The following is a 20307-nucleotide window of genomic DNA, read 5'->3' as shown; positions in this document are numbered from 1 at the left end:
AAAACTGAGATTAAACAATGGGAGACTTTTCAAGTCCTACTTGAAATACAAGCTAAATACATTTCCATTAGTGAAAGTGATAGGGAAACTAGAGTTAGAACTCCCAAGTTAAGTCAAAACATTTAAATAATATGATAAAACAAACAAAAATGCACACTATGCACAAAGGTATCAGTTCCACAATGTACAATGCCTATATAAGTATTCACCACCCTCTTGGAAGTCTTCATGTTTTATTGTTTTACAACATTGAATTACAGTGGATTTAATTTGGCTTTTTTGACACATGAGCAACAGAACAAAAGTGTCAAAAGTAAAAACAGATCTCCACAGTTACAAATATAAAATGCAAAATAATTCATCCCCTTGACACACTGGCACAGCCAATTGGTTTTAGAAGTCACATAATTAGTTAAATGGAAATCGCTGTGTGCAGTCAAGGTGTTTCAATTGATTGTAGTAAACATACACCTGTATCTGGAAGGTCCAACTGCTGGTGAGTCAGTATCCTGGCAAAAGTTACACATGAAGACAAAAGAACACTTTAAGAAACTCTGCAAAATGGTTATTGGAAATCACAAGTCACGAGATGGATACAAGAAAATTTCCAAGTCACTGAATATCATCAAGAAATGAAAAGAATACAGTACCATTGTAAATTTGCCTAGAGCATGCCATCCTCAAAAATTGAGTGACCATGTAAGAAGGGGAGGCCACCAAGAGACCTATGACAACTCTGGAGGAGTTACAAGCTTCAGTGGCTGAGATGGGAGAGACTGTGCATACAACTGTTGCCCGGGTGCTTCACCAGTCGCAGCTTTATGGGAGAGTGGCAAAGGGAAAGCCACTGTTCGAAAAAAAAACACATGAAATATCGGCTAAAGTTTGCCAGAAGGCATGGGGAGACTCTGATGTCAGCTTTTCGGCCATCAGACTAAACACTGCTTGGCATAAGCCAAACACCGCACATCATCAAAAACACACCAAATCCCTACATGAAGCATGGTGGTGACTGCATCATGCTGTGGGGATGCTTCACTCCAACAGGCCCTGGAAGCCTTGTGAAGGTAGAGGGTACAATTAATTAATTAAAATACTGGGAAATACTGGAGGAAAACCTGATGCAGTCTGCAAGAGAACTGTGACTTGGGAGATTTGTTTTCCATCAAGACATGACCCCAAACAAAAAGCCAAAGCTCCAGAGGAATAGCTTAAAAACAACAAAGTTAATGTCCTGGAGTGGCCAAGCCAGAGTCCAGATCTCATTCCAATTGAGAATTTGTGGCTGGACTTGGAAAGGGCTGTTCACTCACGATCCCCAGGCAATCTGACAGAACTATCCACACAGACTCAAGGCTGTAATTGCTGAGAAAGGTGCATCTACTAATATTGACTTGAAGGGTGTAAGTAATTATTCAATTATTTTGTATTTAATAATTGAAATAAATTTAGACCTATTTTAGAAATTTGTTTCCACTTTGACACGAAAGAGTCTTTTCTATTGATCAGTGTCAAAAAAGCCAAATTTAAAACTACTGTGATTCAATGCTGTAAGACAATAAAACATGAAAACTTCTGGGGGGGGGAAGGGAAGGTGAATACTGTATAGGCACTGTATATTCTAACCTAAGATGAGACATGAAAGATAAAAACAAAATAGCCACAGCAAGGATGGAGAGCAAAACCATAAAAGGGAACCTAAACAAAACACTTACAGGCATTAAGTAGGAAGTGGGAAGTATCCTTAGAGGCCAAAAAAGGCAGAGGGCAAGGCTCAAATACTTAACAGGACCTTATGATGGTTTCCCAAGGAAGGGTAAAGGTAGTGGCTTAGGTACAAAGAAGGATGATGATGGGAATATAGGCAATGACACCTAAATGAATTTTCAGAAAACATGTTGACAAACTTCCACATAGAAAGATGAGGAGCAAAATTGAGGTTCTCAGGATAGAGGAGCCTGTAGCAGCATGGACAAAAATAAGTGGCTCAAGGACAAAAGCAGTCATGGTAAAGAGTTGTTTTCTCCGACTGCAGAATGACACAGCAGTAGTGTTCCTCCGGGTTCTAGTATTAGGGACAAAGCTGTTTGTCCACAAATTAATTATTTTGCAGTTGGCAGCATGGAGAAGAAGTCCAAAAATTTCTATTGACTCAATCTTGGAGATATGGTAAACAAATGAGGAAAGTGAGAGAGTGAGGAGTTTTAGAAACGCTGGCAGTTTGGGCAAATGAAATTTAATAACAGTATTTGATAAATATTACTGATAAAAGTTAAAGAAGATGCAAAGGCAATACCATCTAAATGGTACTATTCTGAAGAACACAGTTACAGACAGATGCAAGTGTACAAAAGCATATATTTTTGAAAGTGGCAAAATGCTGAGGGAGACATTAGTAAATCACATAGGATGTTGGGCTCCATATCTCAGAAAGGATGTGTTGTCATTGGAGACAGTCCAGAGGATGATTCCGGAAATAAAGGGGTTAACAAATGAGGAGCATTTGGCAGTTTTTGGCCTGTACTCATTGGAATTTAGACGAATGCAGGGTGATCTCACTGAAACCTACTGAATGTTAAAAGAACTAGATAGGGTGGATGTAGAGAAGATGTTTCCTGTGGTGGGGGTATCCAGAACTAGAGGGCATAGCCTCAAAATTGAAGGATGACCCTTTAAGTAAGGAGGAATTTTTTTAGCCAGAGAGTAGTAAATCTGTGGAATGCTTTGCCACAGACTGTGGCAGAAGCTAAGTCCATGCATATATTCAAGCAGAAGTTGATCGTTTCCTGATTGGTCAAGGCATCAAAGGATATGGTGAGAAGGTAGGTGTATGGGGTTGAGTGGGATCTGGGATCAGCCATGATGGAATGGCAGAGCAGACTAGATGGGCTGAATGGCCTAATTCTGCTCCCATGTCTTATCCAATGTACTCTGGACTCTAAATTACATCACAACCACCGTCTTTGGATGACAACCTAAGGCCTCAGGTTTGCAAATAATATTTTATTTATTGCAAATAATATATTATCTCTGCCTCTTCATTCTTGCCTCCAAAACAACGGGAAAGAATTAGCTTCTATTGTCTTGCTTGTACATTTACACCCAGTGGCCACTTTATTAGGTACACCTCCTCATCAATGCAAATATCTAATCAGCCAATCACATGACAGCAACTCAATGCATAAAAGCAGGCAGACATGGTCAAGAGGTTCAGTTGCTGTTCAGATCAAAGATCAGAATGGGCAAGAGATGCAATCTAAGTAACTTGGACCATGTAATGATTGTTGGAGCCTGACAAAGTGGTTTAAGTATCTCAGAAATTGTGGATCTTCTCGGGCTTTCATGCACAACAGTTTTCAGAGTTCTTGCAAGAAACAAAAAAAAAAAATCCAGTGAGCGGCAGTTCTATGGGCGAAAATAATGAGAGCAGTCAGAGGAGAACGTCAGACTTGTTCAAGCTGACAGGAAGACAACAGTAACTTGAATATCCACATGTTGTACAGAAGAACATATCTGAACATCGAACTTTGAAGTGGATGAGCTACAAAGCAGAAGACTACACTCATGTTGTTCCACTCATGCAGTTAATAAAATGGTCATTGAGTGTATATAGCATTAAGAAAAAGATCACTTGAATAACGTATGTCAGAATTTGAATGCATAGTTGTGATACTGTCATGGGCCCTGGATGTGTGCATGCTTTTTATTATCTAATAAAAGGTAAGATGGTTTTCTCTTTCAAGAATCTACTTCCCATGACTACTGATTTGAGCATTATTTCATAACGGACAACAAGAGAGGATTGTAATTTATGTTAAATTGAGACAACACTCTTGGATTCCAATTAGTATGAGATAAATCTTAAACTAAGAACTACAATATTCTTAAAACTTCACTATCTATACACCAAACAATATTCCTGACTCTAGAAATCTCTTTAAACTGTATACAGCCTCCATGATTAACAATCAGTTTTTAAAACAGTCTTTCTATATTGCTTCCTATTTTAGGATACAGTGATATATGCCACAATGCCCTTAATAAACACCAAAGTACTTGTAGCCCTGAAGAGTACATCAGAAGGTAAAATCCAACACAAATCAATTTCCCTTTCCAAATTTCTATTTAGTACTGAGATTTACAGCTCAGCTTAAAACAGAATACAGTCTGTACCATTTTGGTACTTGTCACTGTGAAAATATGCCAATATGCTTAAACTGGAAGGAAATTTCAACAACTTCTCTATAGATTTACTGCTAAGAATTTCATACAGAGTGCACATTCAATGAATTCAGTATTTCAATTTCAATAAACTGGTGAACGTGGGAACAGTCCATGCACAGTGTCAAGCATTTTCTTTAGTAACAAAACCTGCAGGATAAGGTGGGAATTGAGTACAAACATTGACATAGACCAACAGGGCCTATTGATCAGTTGTGTGCTTAGGGGGGTGGGGGGATTTTGTGGTTCTATGCAAACAAAGCAAACTTGTAAGAATGATAAGGGCAGATGGAGATATTGATAATGGGACAGTAGTTTGAAAGAAGATCAACTCTAAAGGCAAGGTGGAAAAAGTGGGAGTTAGGAGAGAATAAAAGTACATTTTCTCTCTTATCCACTGTTTTTACTTATATTTCAATTTGTTCAGGATTCATATGTATCAACAAAAGGGTACAGAACCTTATATTAAAATTCTCATTTTCAAATTCCTACCAAGGGTTTCTAAATTCTACTTCTAATTTCCTCTGGACGTGTAAGTTTTTAAGATCTTTGTAATCCATGCATTCTTACCTCTTGTTAATTCCAGAATGATATAAATGGAAGCTATGCCATTGACTGGTTAAAAAAAAATGTTACAAGTTTTCTATTGGGTTCTATTGGGTTTCTTTGTTTTGTCATTGCCTGTAGGAAAGCGAATCTCAACGTTGTATAAAGTATACGTAATTAGATAATAAATTATTTGTGAACTATGAAATCTTTAAACTCTCTTTGCTTCTACAAGGTATTCCAAGCCTTTGGCCAATGCTTTAATACCCCTTTGCAACTGGGTGTCAATTTCTGTTTGTGCTGTGTCTTGGTACATTTTACTACATTTAAGATACTTTCAAATGGAAGCTGTTGCTGTGGGTGCTGCGCTTTTACATCAAAAACATGCAGTGACATTGAACACATGATGTATAAAAATATTGCTGGATAATAAACACAAGAAAGTCTGCAGATGCTGGAAATCCAAAGCAACACTCACAAAATGCTGAAGGAACTCAGTAGGTCATCATCTATGGAAATGAATAAATAGTTGACATTTTGAGCCGACATCTTTCTTCAGGTCCTGGAGAAGGGTCTCAGCCCGAAACATCGACTTGGTTATTCATTTCCACAGATGCTGCCTGACTTGCTGAGTTCCTCCAGCATCCTATGCGTGTTACTGGATATTTCATGTTTAATACGGGACATCCTTTTGACTTTCCTAAATCATGCCAAATGAAGTTCACCCTGTCCCATGATACAGAAATAAAGTAAAGAGGCAGTTATAAACACTGCTACTTGAAGAGAGATAATTTAATCAGTTCATATTTTTTCTTCTTTTTGACACAATGAGGGGAGTCCAGCCCAATTTTGTCCTGAAAATAACTAAATTGTTTTTAGCTTAATGATTATAGCCTGTTTTAAAAGAAGGTCATCATAAACTTGTCAAATATATGCTAATTGCACTGCAGAAAGACCCAACGTAACCTTGTTTATTAATCCCACTTCTAAAATGAGATACCTGCACATAAAACAGGAAAAAATAACAACTTTTTTCTTGTTTAAAATATCTCCTTTCTCTTACCTACCAAGTAAAATACTCATTCTGTCTGTAAGATGGCACATGACTGAGAACAGCAATTTGTGAAATTTAAAATCAGTGCCTTTTTGTAGGGTAAGACTAATTAAGTCATATCAGGTGGATAGATAGGATGCCTGTCAAATTTGCATTTCAGCTGATTCCACTTTAACCAGCACCAGCACCAAAAGAAGTACACACAAAAATATGCAACATCCAAAGGGGTTTATACAGTTATGCCTCATCAGATATAAAGCTATAACAAGATTTGGTTTGGATGCCTGTCTCCTTCCTGTAATGAAATGGGAGATATGAGAAAACTTCATTGTTGTGTAATTTTCAGAAGCAACTGGAAAGACAATTATTATGTAGTATGCTTTGTGACTTTGAGATTCAAGCCCAGCTGATTTTTGAGTTGCTTTAAATTTCAATATAGTATGCCACCAATCCACCCACCTGAGCACCAGATGGACGTAAGGCCCCCCCACATGGAGGGAGGTGGAAAGTAAAGTTAAATGAGCAAGATCAGCATCAGCTCCAGGGCCCAATGGCATCCCGTACAGGCTCTATAAGAACACACCTGGCATCCTGAAACACCTCTGAAATCTAATGAAGGTGACATGGGGGAAAGGAATTATACCTAAGGCATGGCGAAGGGCGGGAGTGATACTAATTCCCAAAGAGAAGAATTCCTCAACAATTAGTCAGTTCCGCCAGATCAGTCTGCTGAATATGGAAGGAAAGATCTTCTTTGGTGTTGTGGCTCAAAGACTCTCAGCCTTTTTGCAGAGCAACAGCTTCGTTGACACATCAGTGCAGAAAGTAGGAATACATGGTTTCCCAGGATGTCTGGAACACGCAAATGTCACCTGGCACCAGATACACACTGCCAAGAAAGACAAGAAAGACCTGCATGTGGTCTTCCTAGATCTTGCCAATGCTTTTGGGTCGGTGCCTCACGAGACTCTGTTGGCAGCTTTCAATTTTTTCCAGGTTCCAGAGGGCATCACAAAGCTGGTCAAAGCGTACTTCCAGGATCTGCAGTTCTGTGTCACAACACAAGATAACACCACCATATGGCACATGGCAGCACCTTGAGATAGGCAACACTCACAACATGCTGGAGGAACTCAGCAGGTCGGGCAGCATCCGTGGAAAAGATCGGTCAACGTTTCGGGCTGGAACCCTTTGTCAGGATGAAGGGTTCCGGCCCGAAATGTCGACTCATCTTTTCCACGGATGCTGCCTGACCTGTTGAGTTCCTCCAGCGTGTTGTGACTGTTGCTTTGACCCCAGCATCTGCAGATTATTTTGTGCCTTGAGATAGGCATAATGGCGGGATGTACCATCTCTCCCCTGGCATTTATCATGGCAATGGAGTTCATTATCCGAGCATCACAATGGGTGGTCGGAGGGAAATACTTGAAGAATGGGCTGCATCTTCCTCCAATCAGGGCGTACATGGATGACATGACCACCATAACAACAAAAGCATGCACCAAACGCCTGCTGGATAAACTCCTGGGAAACATCAAATGGGCACGAATGGAGATCAAACCCAGTAAGTCTCGCAGTATCTCAATTGTCAAAGGCTGGCTCACCAACATAAGGTTTTGTATCAACGCTGAGCCAATACCAACTATCCCGGAGAAGCCCATAAAAAGCCTCGGACATTGGTACAACGCAGACCTCAGAGACACAGAGCAGGTGGAACAACTAAGGCAAGATACAATCAGTGGCCTCAAGCTAATCAACAACACAGCTCTCCCAGGGAGGTTGAAGCTTTGGTGCTTTCAGTTTGGACTGCTGCCCCGACTTATCTGGCCAATTACCATCTATGAGGTCACTATGTCTCATGCAAATCGGCTGGAGAGGCTGGTGAGCTCACATGTGAGTAAGTGGCTTGGGGTACCAAGATGCCTTAGCAGCATAGGACCTTACGGGAACGGAGCCCTTTCTCTGCCAATTTGTAGCCTAGTGGAGGAATACAAATATGCCAAAGCAAGGCTGGAAATGACACTCAAAAAATCTCGGAACCCAATCGTAAGAGGCGTTGCTCCTGCTCTAGCAACAGGGAAGAAATGGACCCCAGTCGCAGTAGTACTGGATGCAGAAGCTGCCCTCCGACACCGGAACATAGTGGGCTATGTCCAACAGGGCAGTGGAGGCTTTGGCCTTGGAGTGATGAAACCTACCTGGCAAAGGGCTACAACAACTGAACGCCGGCACCTGGTGGTGGAGGAGGTGCGCTACCAAGAAGCAGCAGCCAGATGTGCCAAAGCAATATCCCAAGCCAAGCAAGGCTGCTGGACGAGGTGGGAGGGTGTTGAGAGGAGGAAAATCACAGGGAGTGAGCTAGGGAGCATGGAGTCAAACAGATTGAGCTTCATCATCAGAACAATATATGATGTCCTGCCCTCTCCTGCAAACCTAAATCTTTGGCTGGGAGAGGATCCAGTCTGTCCTCCGTGCACAGTTCCGACATCCCTCAAGCACATCCTGGTTAGTTGCAAGACCAGCCTAATACAAGGCAGATACACCTGGCGACACAACCAAGTGCTGAGGCATTTGGCAGCTGAACTTGAGGGTAAGAGAGTAACCACCATCACCAGGCCTCTCAATGCCCAGACAACGGTCCCACAACTACCATCCTTCATCCAGGAAGGAGAGAAACTGGGGCTAACCCGTTGCCTCATGACTCATGCCCACTGAGTGCAGCCAGGGACTGGGAAATGCGTGTTGATTTAGGCCAGAAACTTACCTTCCCATCTGAAATTGCAATGACCAACCTGCGGCCTAACCTGGTCCTTTGGCCCAACTCCTGTCGGCGCATCTTTATCACTGAGCTGACGGTCCCCTGGGAGGATGCCGTGGATGAGGCTTATGAATGGAAAAGGCTGCAATATGCCAACCTTGCAGTTGAAGCAAAGGAGCGAGGCTGGAACGTAAAAGTGTGCCAGTTGAGGTGGGGTGCAGGGGCTTTGTAGCCAGTTCCACAGTAAGGCTGCTGAGGGAAGTAGGAGTCAGAGGGCAGGCTCATAGGAAGGCAATCAAAGCACTTGCTAATGCCGCCGAAATGAGCAGTCACTGGCTGTGGCTGAGAAGAAGGGATGCTCTCTGGGCTGCCGAGTGACCATCTAGGGACTAACCACGTCACACACAGCCAGGTCTGATCAGCCTGTGGTGGGCCTGCCTCGGCTGAGGGTGTCTTGTGATAAAAGGCCGAAACACCCAGTGATGTCGAGGTACACAATTGAAGATGCGTCGTAATGGTAGTAACATCATCTAGTGGTCGTCTTTAAGAACTACTTCCACTCAAGTCAAGTGCAGTGCAGAAACTTTAGGGACTGTAACGTCCAACCCAATTAATCAAACCAAATAGTAGGTTTCCAGATGAATCAGTTGACTGATCTCTTCTATTCAGTGTTATATGGTTTATTAATGGAAAGCTTTCAGGAAACACTGATGTTTTCACTAAAAGGATTATATTCTTATGGTTAACAGCTATGGCCTTTCAATGCTCATATTAGCAACTGAGCTATGAATCAATATAAAATTGTCGAAAGTGAGGGACTCTGATTTTTAGCAATGACATACCCATTGGGATTAATTAGTTCCTGTCTCATGGGGAATGCATTTAAATCAGTACCAATTTCCTAAATGTTTATTAGTAATCATTCATTTACATTTTCCACATAGATATCTGGATGAGAAAATCAAAAGAAAGAAACTGATTGAGACACTCTATTTGTTCAATTTTCTGAATAAAGTTAATTTTGAAAATATGGGTCGTTTAATGTGCATTGTTTTGTCTCAGTTCAAGATCTTTCCCATGCTTGAGAAGATAATACTTGCAGTCAGAGTAATGACTGAAATAAATCTTATGACAAAACAGTGAAAGTTTTTTTTAAAGCTGTAATCAAGTAGGAGCAAGGAAAGAAACTGAAGGACATTTCATTTGTGAGCAAATAGTGAAGGGAAGAAATTTAAAACAAATTTTAGAGGGTCTAGAGGAGGTTCATGAAATCGAGTCAAGGACCAGATGGACATCCCTTTAGAACACAGATGAGGTGGAATTACTTCCACCTTCCCCTTTTCCCCTCTGCCATCTATTTTCTGAATGGATATTGAACCCATGAATATTACCTCACTACTTCTTAAATTTCTGTTTTTGCACTACTTATTTAACTATTTAATATATAAAGTTATTGCAATTCAGTATTTTTCTATTATTAGGTATTGCATTGTACTGCAGCTGCAAAGTCAACAAATTTCACAGCATACGCTGGTGATTCTGATTCTGATCCCAGGAATGAAAAGGTTACCGTATGAGGAACATTGATGGCTCTGGGCTTTTACTTGCTGGTGTTTAGAAGAATGAGGGGAAATTCATTGAAACCTATTGAATACTGAAAGGCCTAGACAGAGTGGATGTGGACAGGATATTTCCTATAGTGGGGGAGTCAAAGACCAGAGGGTACAACCTCAGAATAGAAGGACATCCCCTTAGAATTCATTGCCACAAACAGCTGTGGGTATATTTAAAGCAGAGGTTGATAGGCTCTTGATTAGTAAGGGCATCAAAGGTTAACAGGAGAAGACAGGAGAAAGGGGTTGAGAGGGATAATAAGCCAGCCATGATGGAATGGTAAAGTAGACTTGACAGGCCGAATGGCCTAATTCTGCCCCTAAATCAATTGATCTATAAATGAAATATACAGACTTTACTGATTGTTTTGCGTTCTACAGTTTACCAGCATTTCCTGTATACATTTCTCTTCCTGCCATCCTCATCTAACTCCTATAGTAGCTATTATGTTCAAACAGGGACTTAAAGAGAAGTCAAATTATATTGAGGAAGTTTATTATACAGAGCAGATGAAGAAACATAAATTCAAAAAAAAATTCAAAGTCTGTATAAGACTCTTGATCAATTTCACCAATTTCAACTGAGACAATGGTCCACGTATACAGCCTGTTGTTGCTGAGCTCACTGAGATGAGATGCAAGCTACCCTCAATAATCTGCAGTAGCAACCTGATCCACAAAACAGGCCTCTGATTTGCGAGTTCTTGTGCAACCATCTTCACAAGGAATATTTTTAATACTAACTAAGCTCTGGCTTCAGGGTCAAAAACAAGTCAAAATTTCTGACATTCATATACACTGAAAAATATTCAAAACATATTAAAAATTAATCATACAATTAAAATACTAAAACTTGCATTTTAAAGTGAATTAAAAATTTAGGAACAAGAAGAGACATATAAAATAATTAAATATAATCAATTCCATTACTTCTAAACTACGTAAGATTCCAAGACAGTAAAAACCGCCAAGAGGACCACCGTGGTCTAACTCCCCCTCTACTTGTGACATTTGCTGGGAGCCTCGTATACAAAGAGCCTGAAGCATTGTTAAGGATACCTGCCACCCACCCTACAATCTCTTTGACCCACTACTATCAGTGGGCTACAGGAGCATCAGGACTAGGTAACAGCTTCTTCCCTCAGGCTATGAGATTAGTGAATACTCTGCCACCACCGAGGTCTTGTCTCCAGGACAGCAGGCTGTTTACTGCTTACCTATGCCTTCACATGCATTTCGAATTATATTTTATTAACTTGTTTGATTGTGCACCGTAGTTCAGAGGAACATTGCTCTATTTGGTTGCATATCTGTTCAGTCAGATGACTGAACTTGAACTTAGTTGAAAAGTCCATGTCACTCAGAGCTATTCCCCTCCTAAAATGAATGGTATTCTGAAAACTGAATCACTCTAACATGGTTCACAATTCAGATTACCTAGAGTAACTGCTAGGAGTTGAGAAGCCACTACTGGACTTCAAGAGGAAGCCTGGAATGTTGCAGGGTTAGACTTCAGTGTCAGTGACTGTAGTTTCAAGAAATTAAGGACTTCTGTAACCATTCTGTTGATGATTGCATTTGGCCACCCCCTCAAAGTAGTTGTGAACCACATAATTAAGGCACATCATAATTTTTATAGAAATGAAAGGCAATGTCCAGATGTAAATTGTTGTGAAGTTGGCAAAGGACAGGAGTACCTGCTTTTCAGAGAATGAAAAGTAGCAACTCAGCAGGATCAAAAAGTTACTGCAAAGAAATAAAGTCTTACATAGCAGAGAAAGAGGACAATGAGCGGAACAAAGGGATTTTTTCCACTTAGACGAAGCTACGTAGCATTTAAGAGGTGGGTAGTTTCTTTTTCTAAGTTTTTCCATTCCTTTGTATAATTTGACCTACCGGGCATTCCCTATAGCCCAGACTATGTAACAATACACAGATCTTAGAACAGTAACAGCACATTACAAAGGCAAAGGAACTTAACTGCTGCGGAAAGGTTACATAAATAGGGCACGTTGTAGCCTGTAGAAATCAATAACAAATTTTCTAACAGTTGACCTTTAGTTTGCTTTAGTACTAAACTTCACTCGACTTCACTTGCCCCATCATTGAAATGTTCCCACAACCTATGGACTCATTTTCAAGGACTCTTCATTTCATGTTCTCAATATTTATTGCTCGCTTGCTTGCTTATTTCTCTATTTCTCTATCTATCTATCTACTTATTTATTTATTATTCCTTTCTTCTAGTTTGTTGTCTTTTACAGACTGGTTGAATGCCCAAGTTGGTGCAGTCTTTCAGTGTTTCTATTATTACTATTTTATTATGAATTTATTGAGTATGCCCACAAGAAAATGAATCTCAGGGTTGTATATGGTGACATATATTTACTTTGATAATAAATTTGCTTTGAACTACTTCTGGCTGATCCCTTTTTATCATTTTTTCTTTTATTTTGTTTAGTTTAGCCCACTTGGCCTGTTCTAATAGGCATAACTATACAAACTTAACAACACATTACACAGGGCTAACTGTCCTTTAGCTACCACATAATTTCACCTTATCAAGCAAATTCCTTTTGCTCCAACCTTTATCTTCCCCATCTCTTTTGGTCACCTACTGAATGGTCCCATTAGCCATTTCTCTTTTCTTACTACATTACCTGACCTGCTGATTCCCACCTGCCACACTCAACACTTTCTTGGTTTTATTTCAGATTTCCAGCATTTGCAGTTTAAAAAAATTAATTTAGTACAATATAAAGGCAAAATGGGAGGCAGTGGGTAATTGGCAGAGTATGGTAGGAAAAGAAATTGCTTTAGTGGAAGATTAGTTAAATGGGTCGTTGGCATGGAATCATTGCTGTGATGCCTAAATGGTGACTATTTCAAAAATGCATTTTCTCAATAACTCTACTTTGTAACACTCATAACACGCTGGAGGAACTCAGCAGGTCGGGCAGCATCCATGGAAACGATCAGTCAACGTTTCGGGCCGGAACCCTTCGTCAGGACTGAAGAGGGAAGGGGCAGAGGCCCTATAAAGAAGGTGGGCAGAGGGTGGGAAGGAGAAGGCTGGTAGGTGCCAGGTGAAAAACCAGTAAGGGGAAAGATAAAGGGGTAGAGGTGGGCCCGTCTCCCTAATATATCAAGATCTTTTTGCAATTCAATGTAACCAGCTTTACTCTCAATGAGACCCCTAGGCCTAATTTAATGTCATCACAAATTTGCTTATCATGCCATATATAATAATTTCCCAATCATTTACAGTCCCAATGCTGACCCCAAGAGCAGCCTACAAGCCATGGTGGGTGATGGTTGGAGAATCAACCTCCAACCATCCATCACTCTGTGCTTCCTATTATCAAAACAATTCTGAATCCACCTCGCTAGCTCCCATGTGAACTAACCTTCCAGATCAGCCTGGCAGGTTTGTCAAAGGCCTTTCTAAATTACATATAGACAACACCCACTACCCTAATTTTATCTAACCCCATAGTTACCTCTTTAAAAACTCCAAAAGATTCGTCAGACATACACCCACATACAAAAACCACGCTGACTATTCCTGATTATCCAAGTGATGGTAGATTTTGTTCTTCAGAATTCTCTCCAGTAACTGCCCTACAACTGAAGTCAAGTTCCCTGGCCTGTCTTTGCTACACTATTTGAACAATAGAACAACAGAATCCCTGTGTGGTCTTCTAGAGCTTTGCCAGCAGCTAACAACAAAACAAATATCTTTACAAAGGCCTCTGCGATTTCTTCCTTGGCCTCCCATAATGTTTTGGTCAGGCTCTGGGAATCAGCCCATCTTAATGTGCTTCAAAGCTGCAGTTGACTCATAATATGCATACGATCCAAAACCTCACTATGTGTTACCCTCTTTTGTTTGGCATCCATGATATAACTGGTCAAGACCAAGGAGAAAAAAAACATTAAAAATCTTAGTCATCTTCTACAGCTCCACACATGGGTGGCCCTGATGGTCTTTAAGCAGACCAGTCTCTCACTGATCATCCTTTTACTGTTAACATAACTGAAGAACTTCTTGCCAAATCCATCTCATACCCTCTTTTTTTTACCCTCTTGATTTCTCTTTTCAGCCTGATCAGATTTCTATTCAGACAAGATGCTGGAGGAAGTCAGCAAGTCAGGGTATTGATATTATTGGATATCAAAGTCAACTTCTAGCTTATTACAAATAGAAGTTATTAACAAAGAGAACAATGATAACTGCTATATTTTAGACTGTCTTTTCCTTGAATACATAACAAGAACATGACACATAGAAATTGATGGATGAAGTTCATCATTGTCAAAAGGTAATCAAAAATTGGTACACAAATTGGGCCACAGGGTAATGTGTGTATTTAATGGGTTGGGGATGGTTTAAAGGAGAGAAAGTTTTGAGGGATAAATCAGTTGCTTAAACGCTGATGGGCTGCAGCTAATGGAATGCCACTAAATAAGCACTGGGCTTTCAGCTAGTTGCAATCTGTATTAATGGTTTACACTAAGTTTTTGCCCAAGGTACTGTGGCTCACTGGATATTTTTTGTACCATTCTCTGTGTGCTCAGTCCACTGCAGTTCACTTTGCTGACTCATGACTGTGCTGCAACACACAGCTCGAACCACATCATCAAGTTCGCCGACGACACAACTGTGGTGGGTCTCATCAGCAAGAACGTTGAGTCAGCATACACAGAGGAGGTGCAGCAGCTAATGGACTGGTGCAGAGCCAACAACCTGTCTCTGAATGTGAACAAAACAAAAGAGATGGTTATTGACTTCAGGAAGATACGGAGCAGCCACTCTCCGCTGAACATCGACGACTCCTCCATAGAGATCGTTAAGAGCACCAAATTTCTTGGTGTTCACCTGCCGGAGAATCTCACCTGGTCCCTCAACACCAGCTCCATAGCAAAGAAAGCCTAGCAGCGTCTCTACTTTCTGCGAGGGCTGAGAAAAGTCCATCTTCCACCCCCACCCCCCCCATCCTCACCACATTCTACAGAGGTTGTATTGACAGCATTCTGAGCAGCTGCATCACTGCCTGGTTTGGGAATTGCACCATCTCGGATCGCAAGACCCTGCAGCGGATAGTGAGGTCAGCTGAGAAGATCATCGGGGTCTCTCTTCCCGCCATTACAGACATTTACACCACACGCTGCATCCGTAAAGCAAACAGTATTATGAAGGACCCCACGCACCCCTCATACAAACCCTTCTCCCTCCTACCGTCTGGCAAAAGGCACTGAAGTATAGGGCTCTCACGACCAGACTATATAACAGTTTCTTTCCCCAAGCCATCAGACTCCTCAAAACCCAGAGCCTGGACTGACACCAACCTACTGCCCTCTACTGTGCATATTGTCTTGCTTATTATTTATTGTAATGCCTGCACTGTTTTGTGCACTTTATGCAGTCCTGGGTAGGTCTGTAGTCTTGTGCAGTTTAGTGTTGTTTTACATAGTTCAGTGTAGTTTTTGTATTGTTCATGTAGCACCATGGTCCTGAAAAACATTGTCTCATTTTTACTGCGTACTGTACCAGCAGTTATGGTCGAAATGACAATAAAAAGTGACTTGACGACTTGACTTGTAAACTCCAGAGACAGCTGTGCATGAAAATCCCTGGAGATTAGCAGTTTCTAAGATAACCAATCACTCAGTCTAGCACCAACAATTATTCCATGGTCAAAGCTAAATGACATTTCTTCCCCATTCTGATATTTGGTCTGAACAAAAACTGAACCTCTTGACCACGTCTGCATGATTAGCTGATTAGATATTTGCATTAATAAGCAGGCATATCTAATAAAGTGGTTACTGTGTGTAGAAGCAATGCTGATAAATGGAATATGAAACTCAAAGTGAATCAGAGAATATAGTGATCAAGTAGGAACAGGAATTGACATCTGTTGACTGGCAGAGTAATGACAGTTCTAATTCCTGTTTTAATTTTCTATGTCCCAAATATTCCAGAATCGTAAAAGTACATGAAGGAGGTACTTGCTACAAGTGGGAGTGCAGCATTGGGAATCACTTATACATATTTTTTTTTCTGACAAGTTTGCGTGGTAATGATGAGACAGATGAAAGAGATTATCATTTTGCTATCCCTTTGACTGAGTTTATCACAAGTAAATCCTCAAAAGTGAAAAGGCAACCTTCAAATCAGTAGCCAAAAGTGGGACAGATGATTCAGCTGTCAATTTATCAACAATAATAGATGTAAGGTATCTGTTTAAGAGGAAGTTTCACATGCAGAATTATATTGTACACCTGCTTTGGATAGTTGTCTTAAAATATTTATCACAGTCACAAAAATAGGCAATCTTTTGCTATTCTTCTGTGTTCTAGCAGCATTGGTAATCTATTGCAAGCACACTAAGTCTACATTTGTGCTTTTTTTAGAAAAGAATATGCACATCTGCTTGGGATTTGGGTAGTGATTGATTTTATTTTGCAGAGAACTCAGCCATAGCCACATTTTAATGTATTTTACTAGAGTATTAAAAAAAATCCCAGCTTCTACTGCATTTTGTAATACATAAAATAAAAACACAAGACAGGAGAAAACTTTGTACTTGGCATCAAACCATAAATTGACTTCATGTATGAACTTGAACTGTAAACTTGCATGGAAGAAATTCCTTGAGCTTTGAAATTACATTAATAAATTTACTCATGTTGCCTTACCTTATTGTGTCTTCTATCAGCCGATCTGAGCTGCAAAAGGAAAAAAAAACAAATTAAAATGAGAAAATCAGATGCAATTCATATCCTAATTCCATTATTCAGTTGTTCCTGTGCAAACTGCTGAGAAATATATTTAGCATAGTACTTTCAACATGCATAATTAACATTTTCAAATGTGTCCCAGTAGAATGCAAGAGAACAGCAAGAAATTAATCATACAGATATAGTCCATTTTTATTTACCTACTACAGGTTTTCAGCAAATAAATGAAGGTGGTCTGGGAACAGGCATCCTTTTTCATAAGGTCTAAGATGAACTACTTTGCTAAATATCGGCTCAACATTCACTCCCTCCAAAATACTAATGAACCTGGTACACTGTTAGAGGCATAGAACCAGGATTTCTTACATCAGTAGTATGCCAATTTTTTCTTATGATAACCTAAGAACATTACAAATCATAAGAAACTGTTTTGTGCCTGTTGTGCTTTTCAGTAGTATTACACATGTTGATCTTTCACCTCAGGGACACCGCACACTAACTTCACATCTCTTAATTCGCTTAATATCTAAAATATTTGGTAGGGTTGAGTGTTCTCTGATCTTGGCAATTTACTTGCAAATGTTTTGTCACCAAGTGCGAAGACATTGTTGGTGAGCTGTTGATTGTGGTGTGTCCTCCGAATGCTTGGCCTTTATGTGCTTATCAATCATTCCGAAAATTCAGCTGCAATGTGCGAAAGAAATCTTGTCACTGATTGGTCGTGCGGTGAACTTCGTGCATTGTGGTCTGGAATTTTGCCCGCATCTGCTCATAAATAGGATCGAGGTCTACATGTTTGTTTACAGAACTGTTCATGGAAAACCACGCTTCTAGGAATTCTCTTGCGTGCCGAGTGTTCACTTGCGCCATGACTTTCACTGATGCTCAGTCAACTTTGTACCCCTCTTGATCTTCATGGATAGAGACTGTACACTGACGATGTCTCCTCACTTGGTGACAAAATGTTTGCAAGTAAATTGCCAACACTGGAGAACAACTCAACCCAACCATCAACCACCTGAGCTACATATCTTCTGGATGATTTCCACCTAAATATCTATCATTCTTTGGAATTCTGCACCTGAGGGGGCAATGGAGGTTCAATTGTTGAGTATATCCAAGACAAAGATTCATTACCCTCTCGGTGAAAAAAAATTATTTTCAACTCTCTGTAGTGTAAGGCCAATTGCTTATTTTGAGACTGTGAACCCTGGTACTGGATACTTCAGTCTCAGCATCCCTGAAGAATTCTGTATATTTTAATGATATCATCTCTAAATATGAGGAAATATTTAGAGAAACTTATTAAAATATGCAGAATTTTTCATTTTCTATTTGCTTGAATTCTTATGCAGCAAACCCACCATTTTAGGAATCATTCTGATGTAAATTTGTTGCAATCTCTCCATCATATATGGAGCATTCCTAACGTTGAGAACCAGATCTATCCAATGTGGCCCTATATAAAGTTGAGGCCTTATAAGGCATTGGTCAGGCCACATTTGGAGTATTATCAGGAGTTTTAGACACCTCATCTAAGAAAGGATGTGCTGGCATTGGAGAGGGTGAGAAGACATTTACGAGCATGATTCTGGAAATGAAAGGGATAATGTCTGAGGAGCATTTGATGGCTCTCGGCCTATACTTGCTGGAAGAATGAGGAGGGATCTCATTAAAACCTATAGAATTTTGAAAGCCTTGGTAAAGTGGATGTGGAGAGGAATTTTCCAATAGTGGGGGAGTCTAGGATTAGAGGGCACAGCCTCAGAATACAAGGATGTTCCTTCAGAACAGAGATAAGGAGAAACTTAAGCTTAAGGTAAAAGAACACTTATGGGCAAGTGATCATAATATGATTGAACTCACCATGAATTCTGAGAAGCAGCAGTTAAAGTTAGATGTATCTGTATTACAATGGGCTAAAGGGAATTACAGAGCCATGAGAGAGGAGTTGGCGTGAAATGATTGGAAAGGAAGAAAGGCAGGGATGACGGCAGAGCAGCAGTGGCATGAATTTCTAGAAGCAACTTGGAAGGCATAGGACCCTTCAGAAGGGTCTCGGTCCGAAATATCGACTGTACTCTTTTCCATAGATGCTGCCTGGCCAGCTAAGTTCCTCGAGCATTTTGTGTGTGATACTTGGATTTCCAGCATCTGCAGATTTTTTTCTTGTTTTGATTGCATCAGTTTTCACTGTGCAAGACACTAGCAGTATGGTGAAAGTTCCAGGAGTCAGAAGGCATGAAGTGTGTGAAGTTACCATAACTAGAGAGAAGGTTCTTGGGAAACTGAAAGGTCTGAAGGTAGGCAAGTCATCTGGACCAGTTGGTGTACGTCCCAGGGTTCTGAAAGAGGTGGTTGAAGAGATTGTGGAGGCATTAGTAATGATCTTTCATGAAGCACTAGATTCTGGAATGGTTCCAGAAGACAGGAAAATTGCAAATGTCACTCCACTCTTCAAGAAGGGAGAGAGGCAGAAGAAAGGAAACCTCAGGCTAGTTAGTCTGAACTCAGTGGTTGGAAAAGCGTTGGAGTCATTACTGAGGATGAGATCTCAAGGTACTTGGAGGCACATAATAAAACAGGCTGCAGTCAGCATGGTTTCCTCCAGGGAAAACCTTGCCTAACCAATCTGTTGGAATTCTATGAAGTAAAAAGCAGGATACACAAAGGAGAATTGGTTAATATTGTATACTTGGATTTTCAGAAGGCCTTTGACAAGGTGCCACACAAGACTGCTTAACAAGCTATGACCCCATGGTATTACAGGAACGATTTTAGCATGGATAAACCAGTGGCTGATTGGCAGGAGGCAAAGAGTGGGAATAAAGGGAGCCTTTTCCGACTGGCTACTGGTGACCAGTGGTGCTCCACAGGGGGTCTGTATTGGGACCGATTCTCCTTACGTTATATGTCAATGATTTGGATGATGGAATTAATTGCTTTGTTGCAAAGTTTGAAGACAATATGAAGATAGGTGGAGAGGCAGGTAGTTTTGAGGAAGTAGAAAGGCTACAGATGGACTTAGACAGATTAGGAAAATGGGCAAGAAATGGCAGATGGAATAGTGTCGGGAAGTGTATCGTCATGCACTTTGGTAGAAGAAATGAAACGGTTGACAATTTTCTAAATGGAGAAAAAATATAAAAAAACAAAGGTAAAACGGGACTTGGGAGTCCTTGTACAGGAACCCCTAAAGGTTAACTAGCAGGTTGAGTCTATGGTGAGGAAGGCAAGTACAATGTTAGCATTCATTTCAAGAGGGCTAGAATATAAAAGCAAGGATGTAATGTTGAGACTTTATAAAGCACTGGTGAGGCCTCACTTGGAGTACTGAGAGCAGTTTTGGACCCCTTATCTGAGAAGGGATG

The 20307-nt window shown here is 40.5% G+C and overlaps 1 protein-coding gene across 2 annotated transcripts in view; it reads right to left on the bottom strand.

The window, feature by feature from the left end:
- Window positions 1–20307, bottom strand: part of gosr1 (golgi SNAP receptor complex member 1) — a 126650-nt gene that overhangs the window by 9194 nt on the left and 97149 nt on the right. For both annotated transcript variants that reach the window (XM_072243166.1, XM_072243167.1), the window contains exon 7: window positions 16895–16924. In XM_072243166.1, coding sequence (XP_072099267.1) covers window positions 16895–16924 — 30 coding nt within the window. The remainder of the gene's footprint in view (window positions 1–16894; window positions 16925–20307) is intronic.

The sequence above is a fragment of the Mobula birostris genome, chromosome 25, assembly GCF_030028105.1.
Source record: "Mobula birostris isolate sMobBir1 chromosome 25, sMobBir1.hap1, whole genome shotgun sequence".
In the NCBI taxonomy this organism is placed as follows: domain Eukaryota; kingdom Metazoa; phylum Chordata; class Chondrichthyes; order Myliobatiformes; family Myliobatidae; genus Mobula; species Mobula birostris.
The sequence above is the reverse complement of the archived record's forward strand: the minus strand, read 5'-3'. Positions and strand labels throughout refer to the sequence as shown.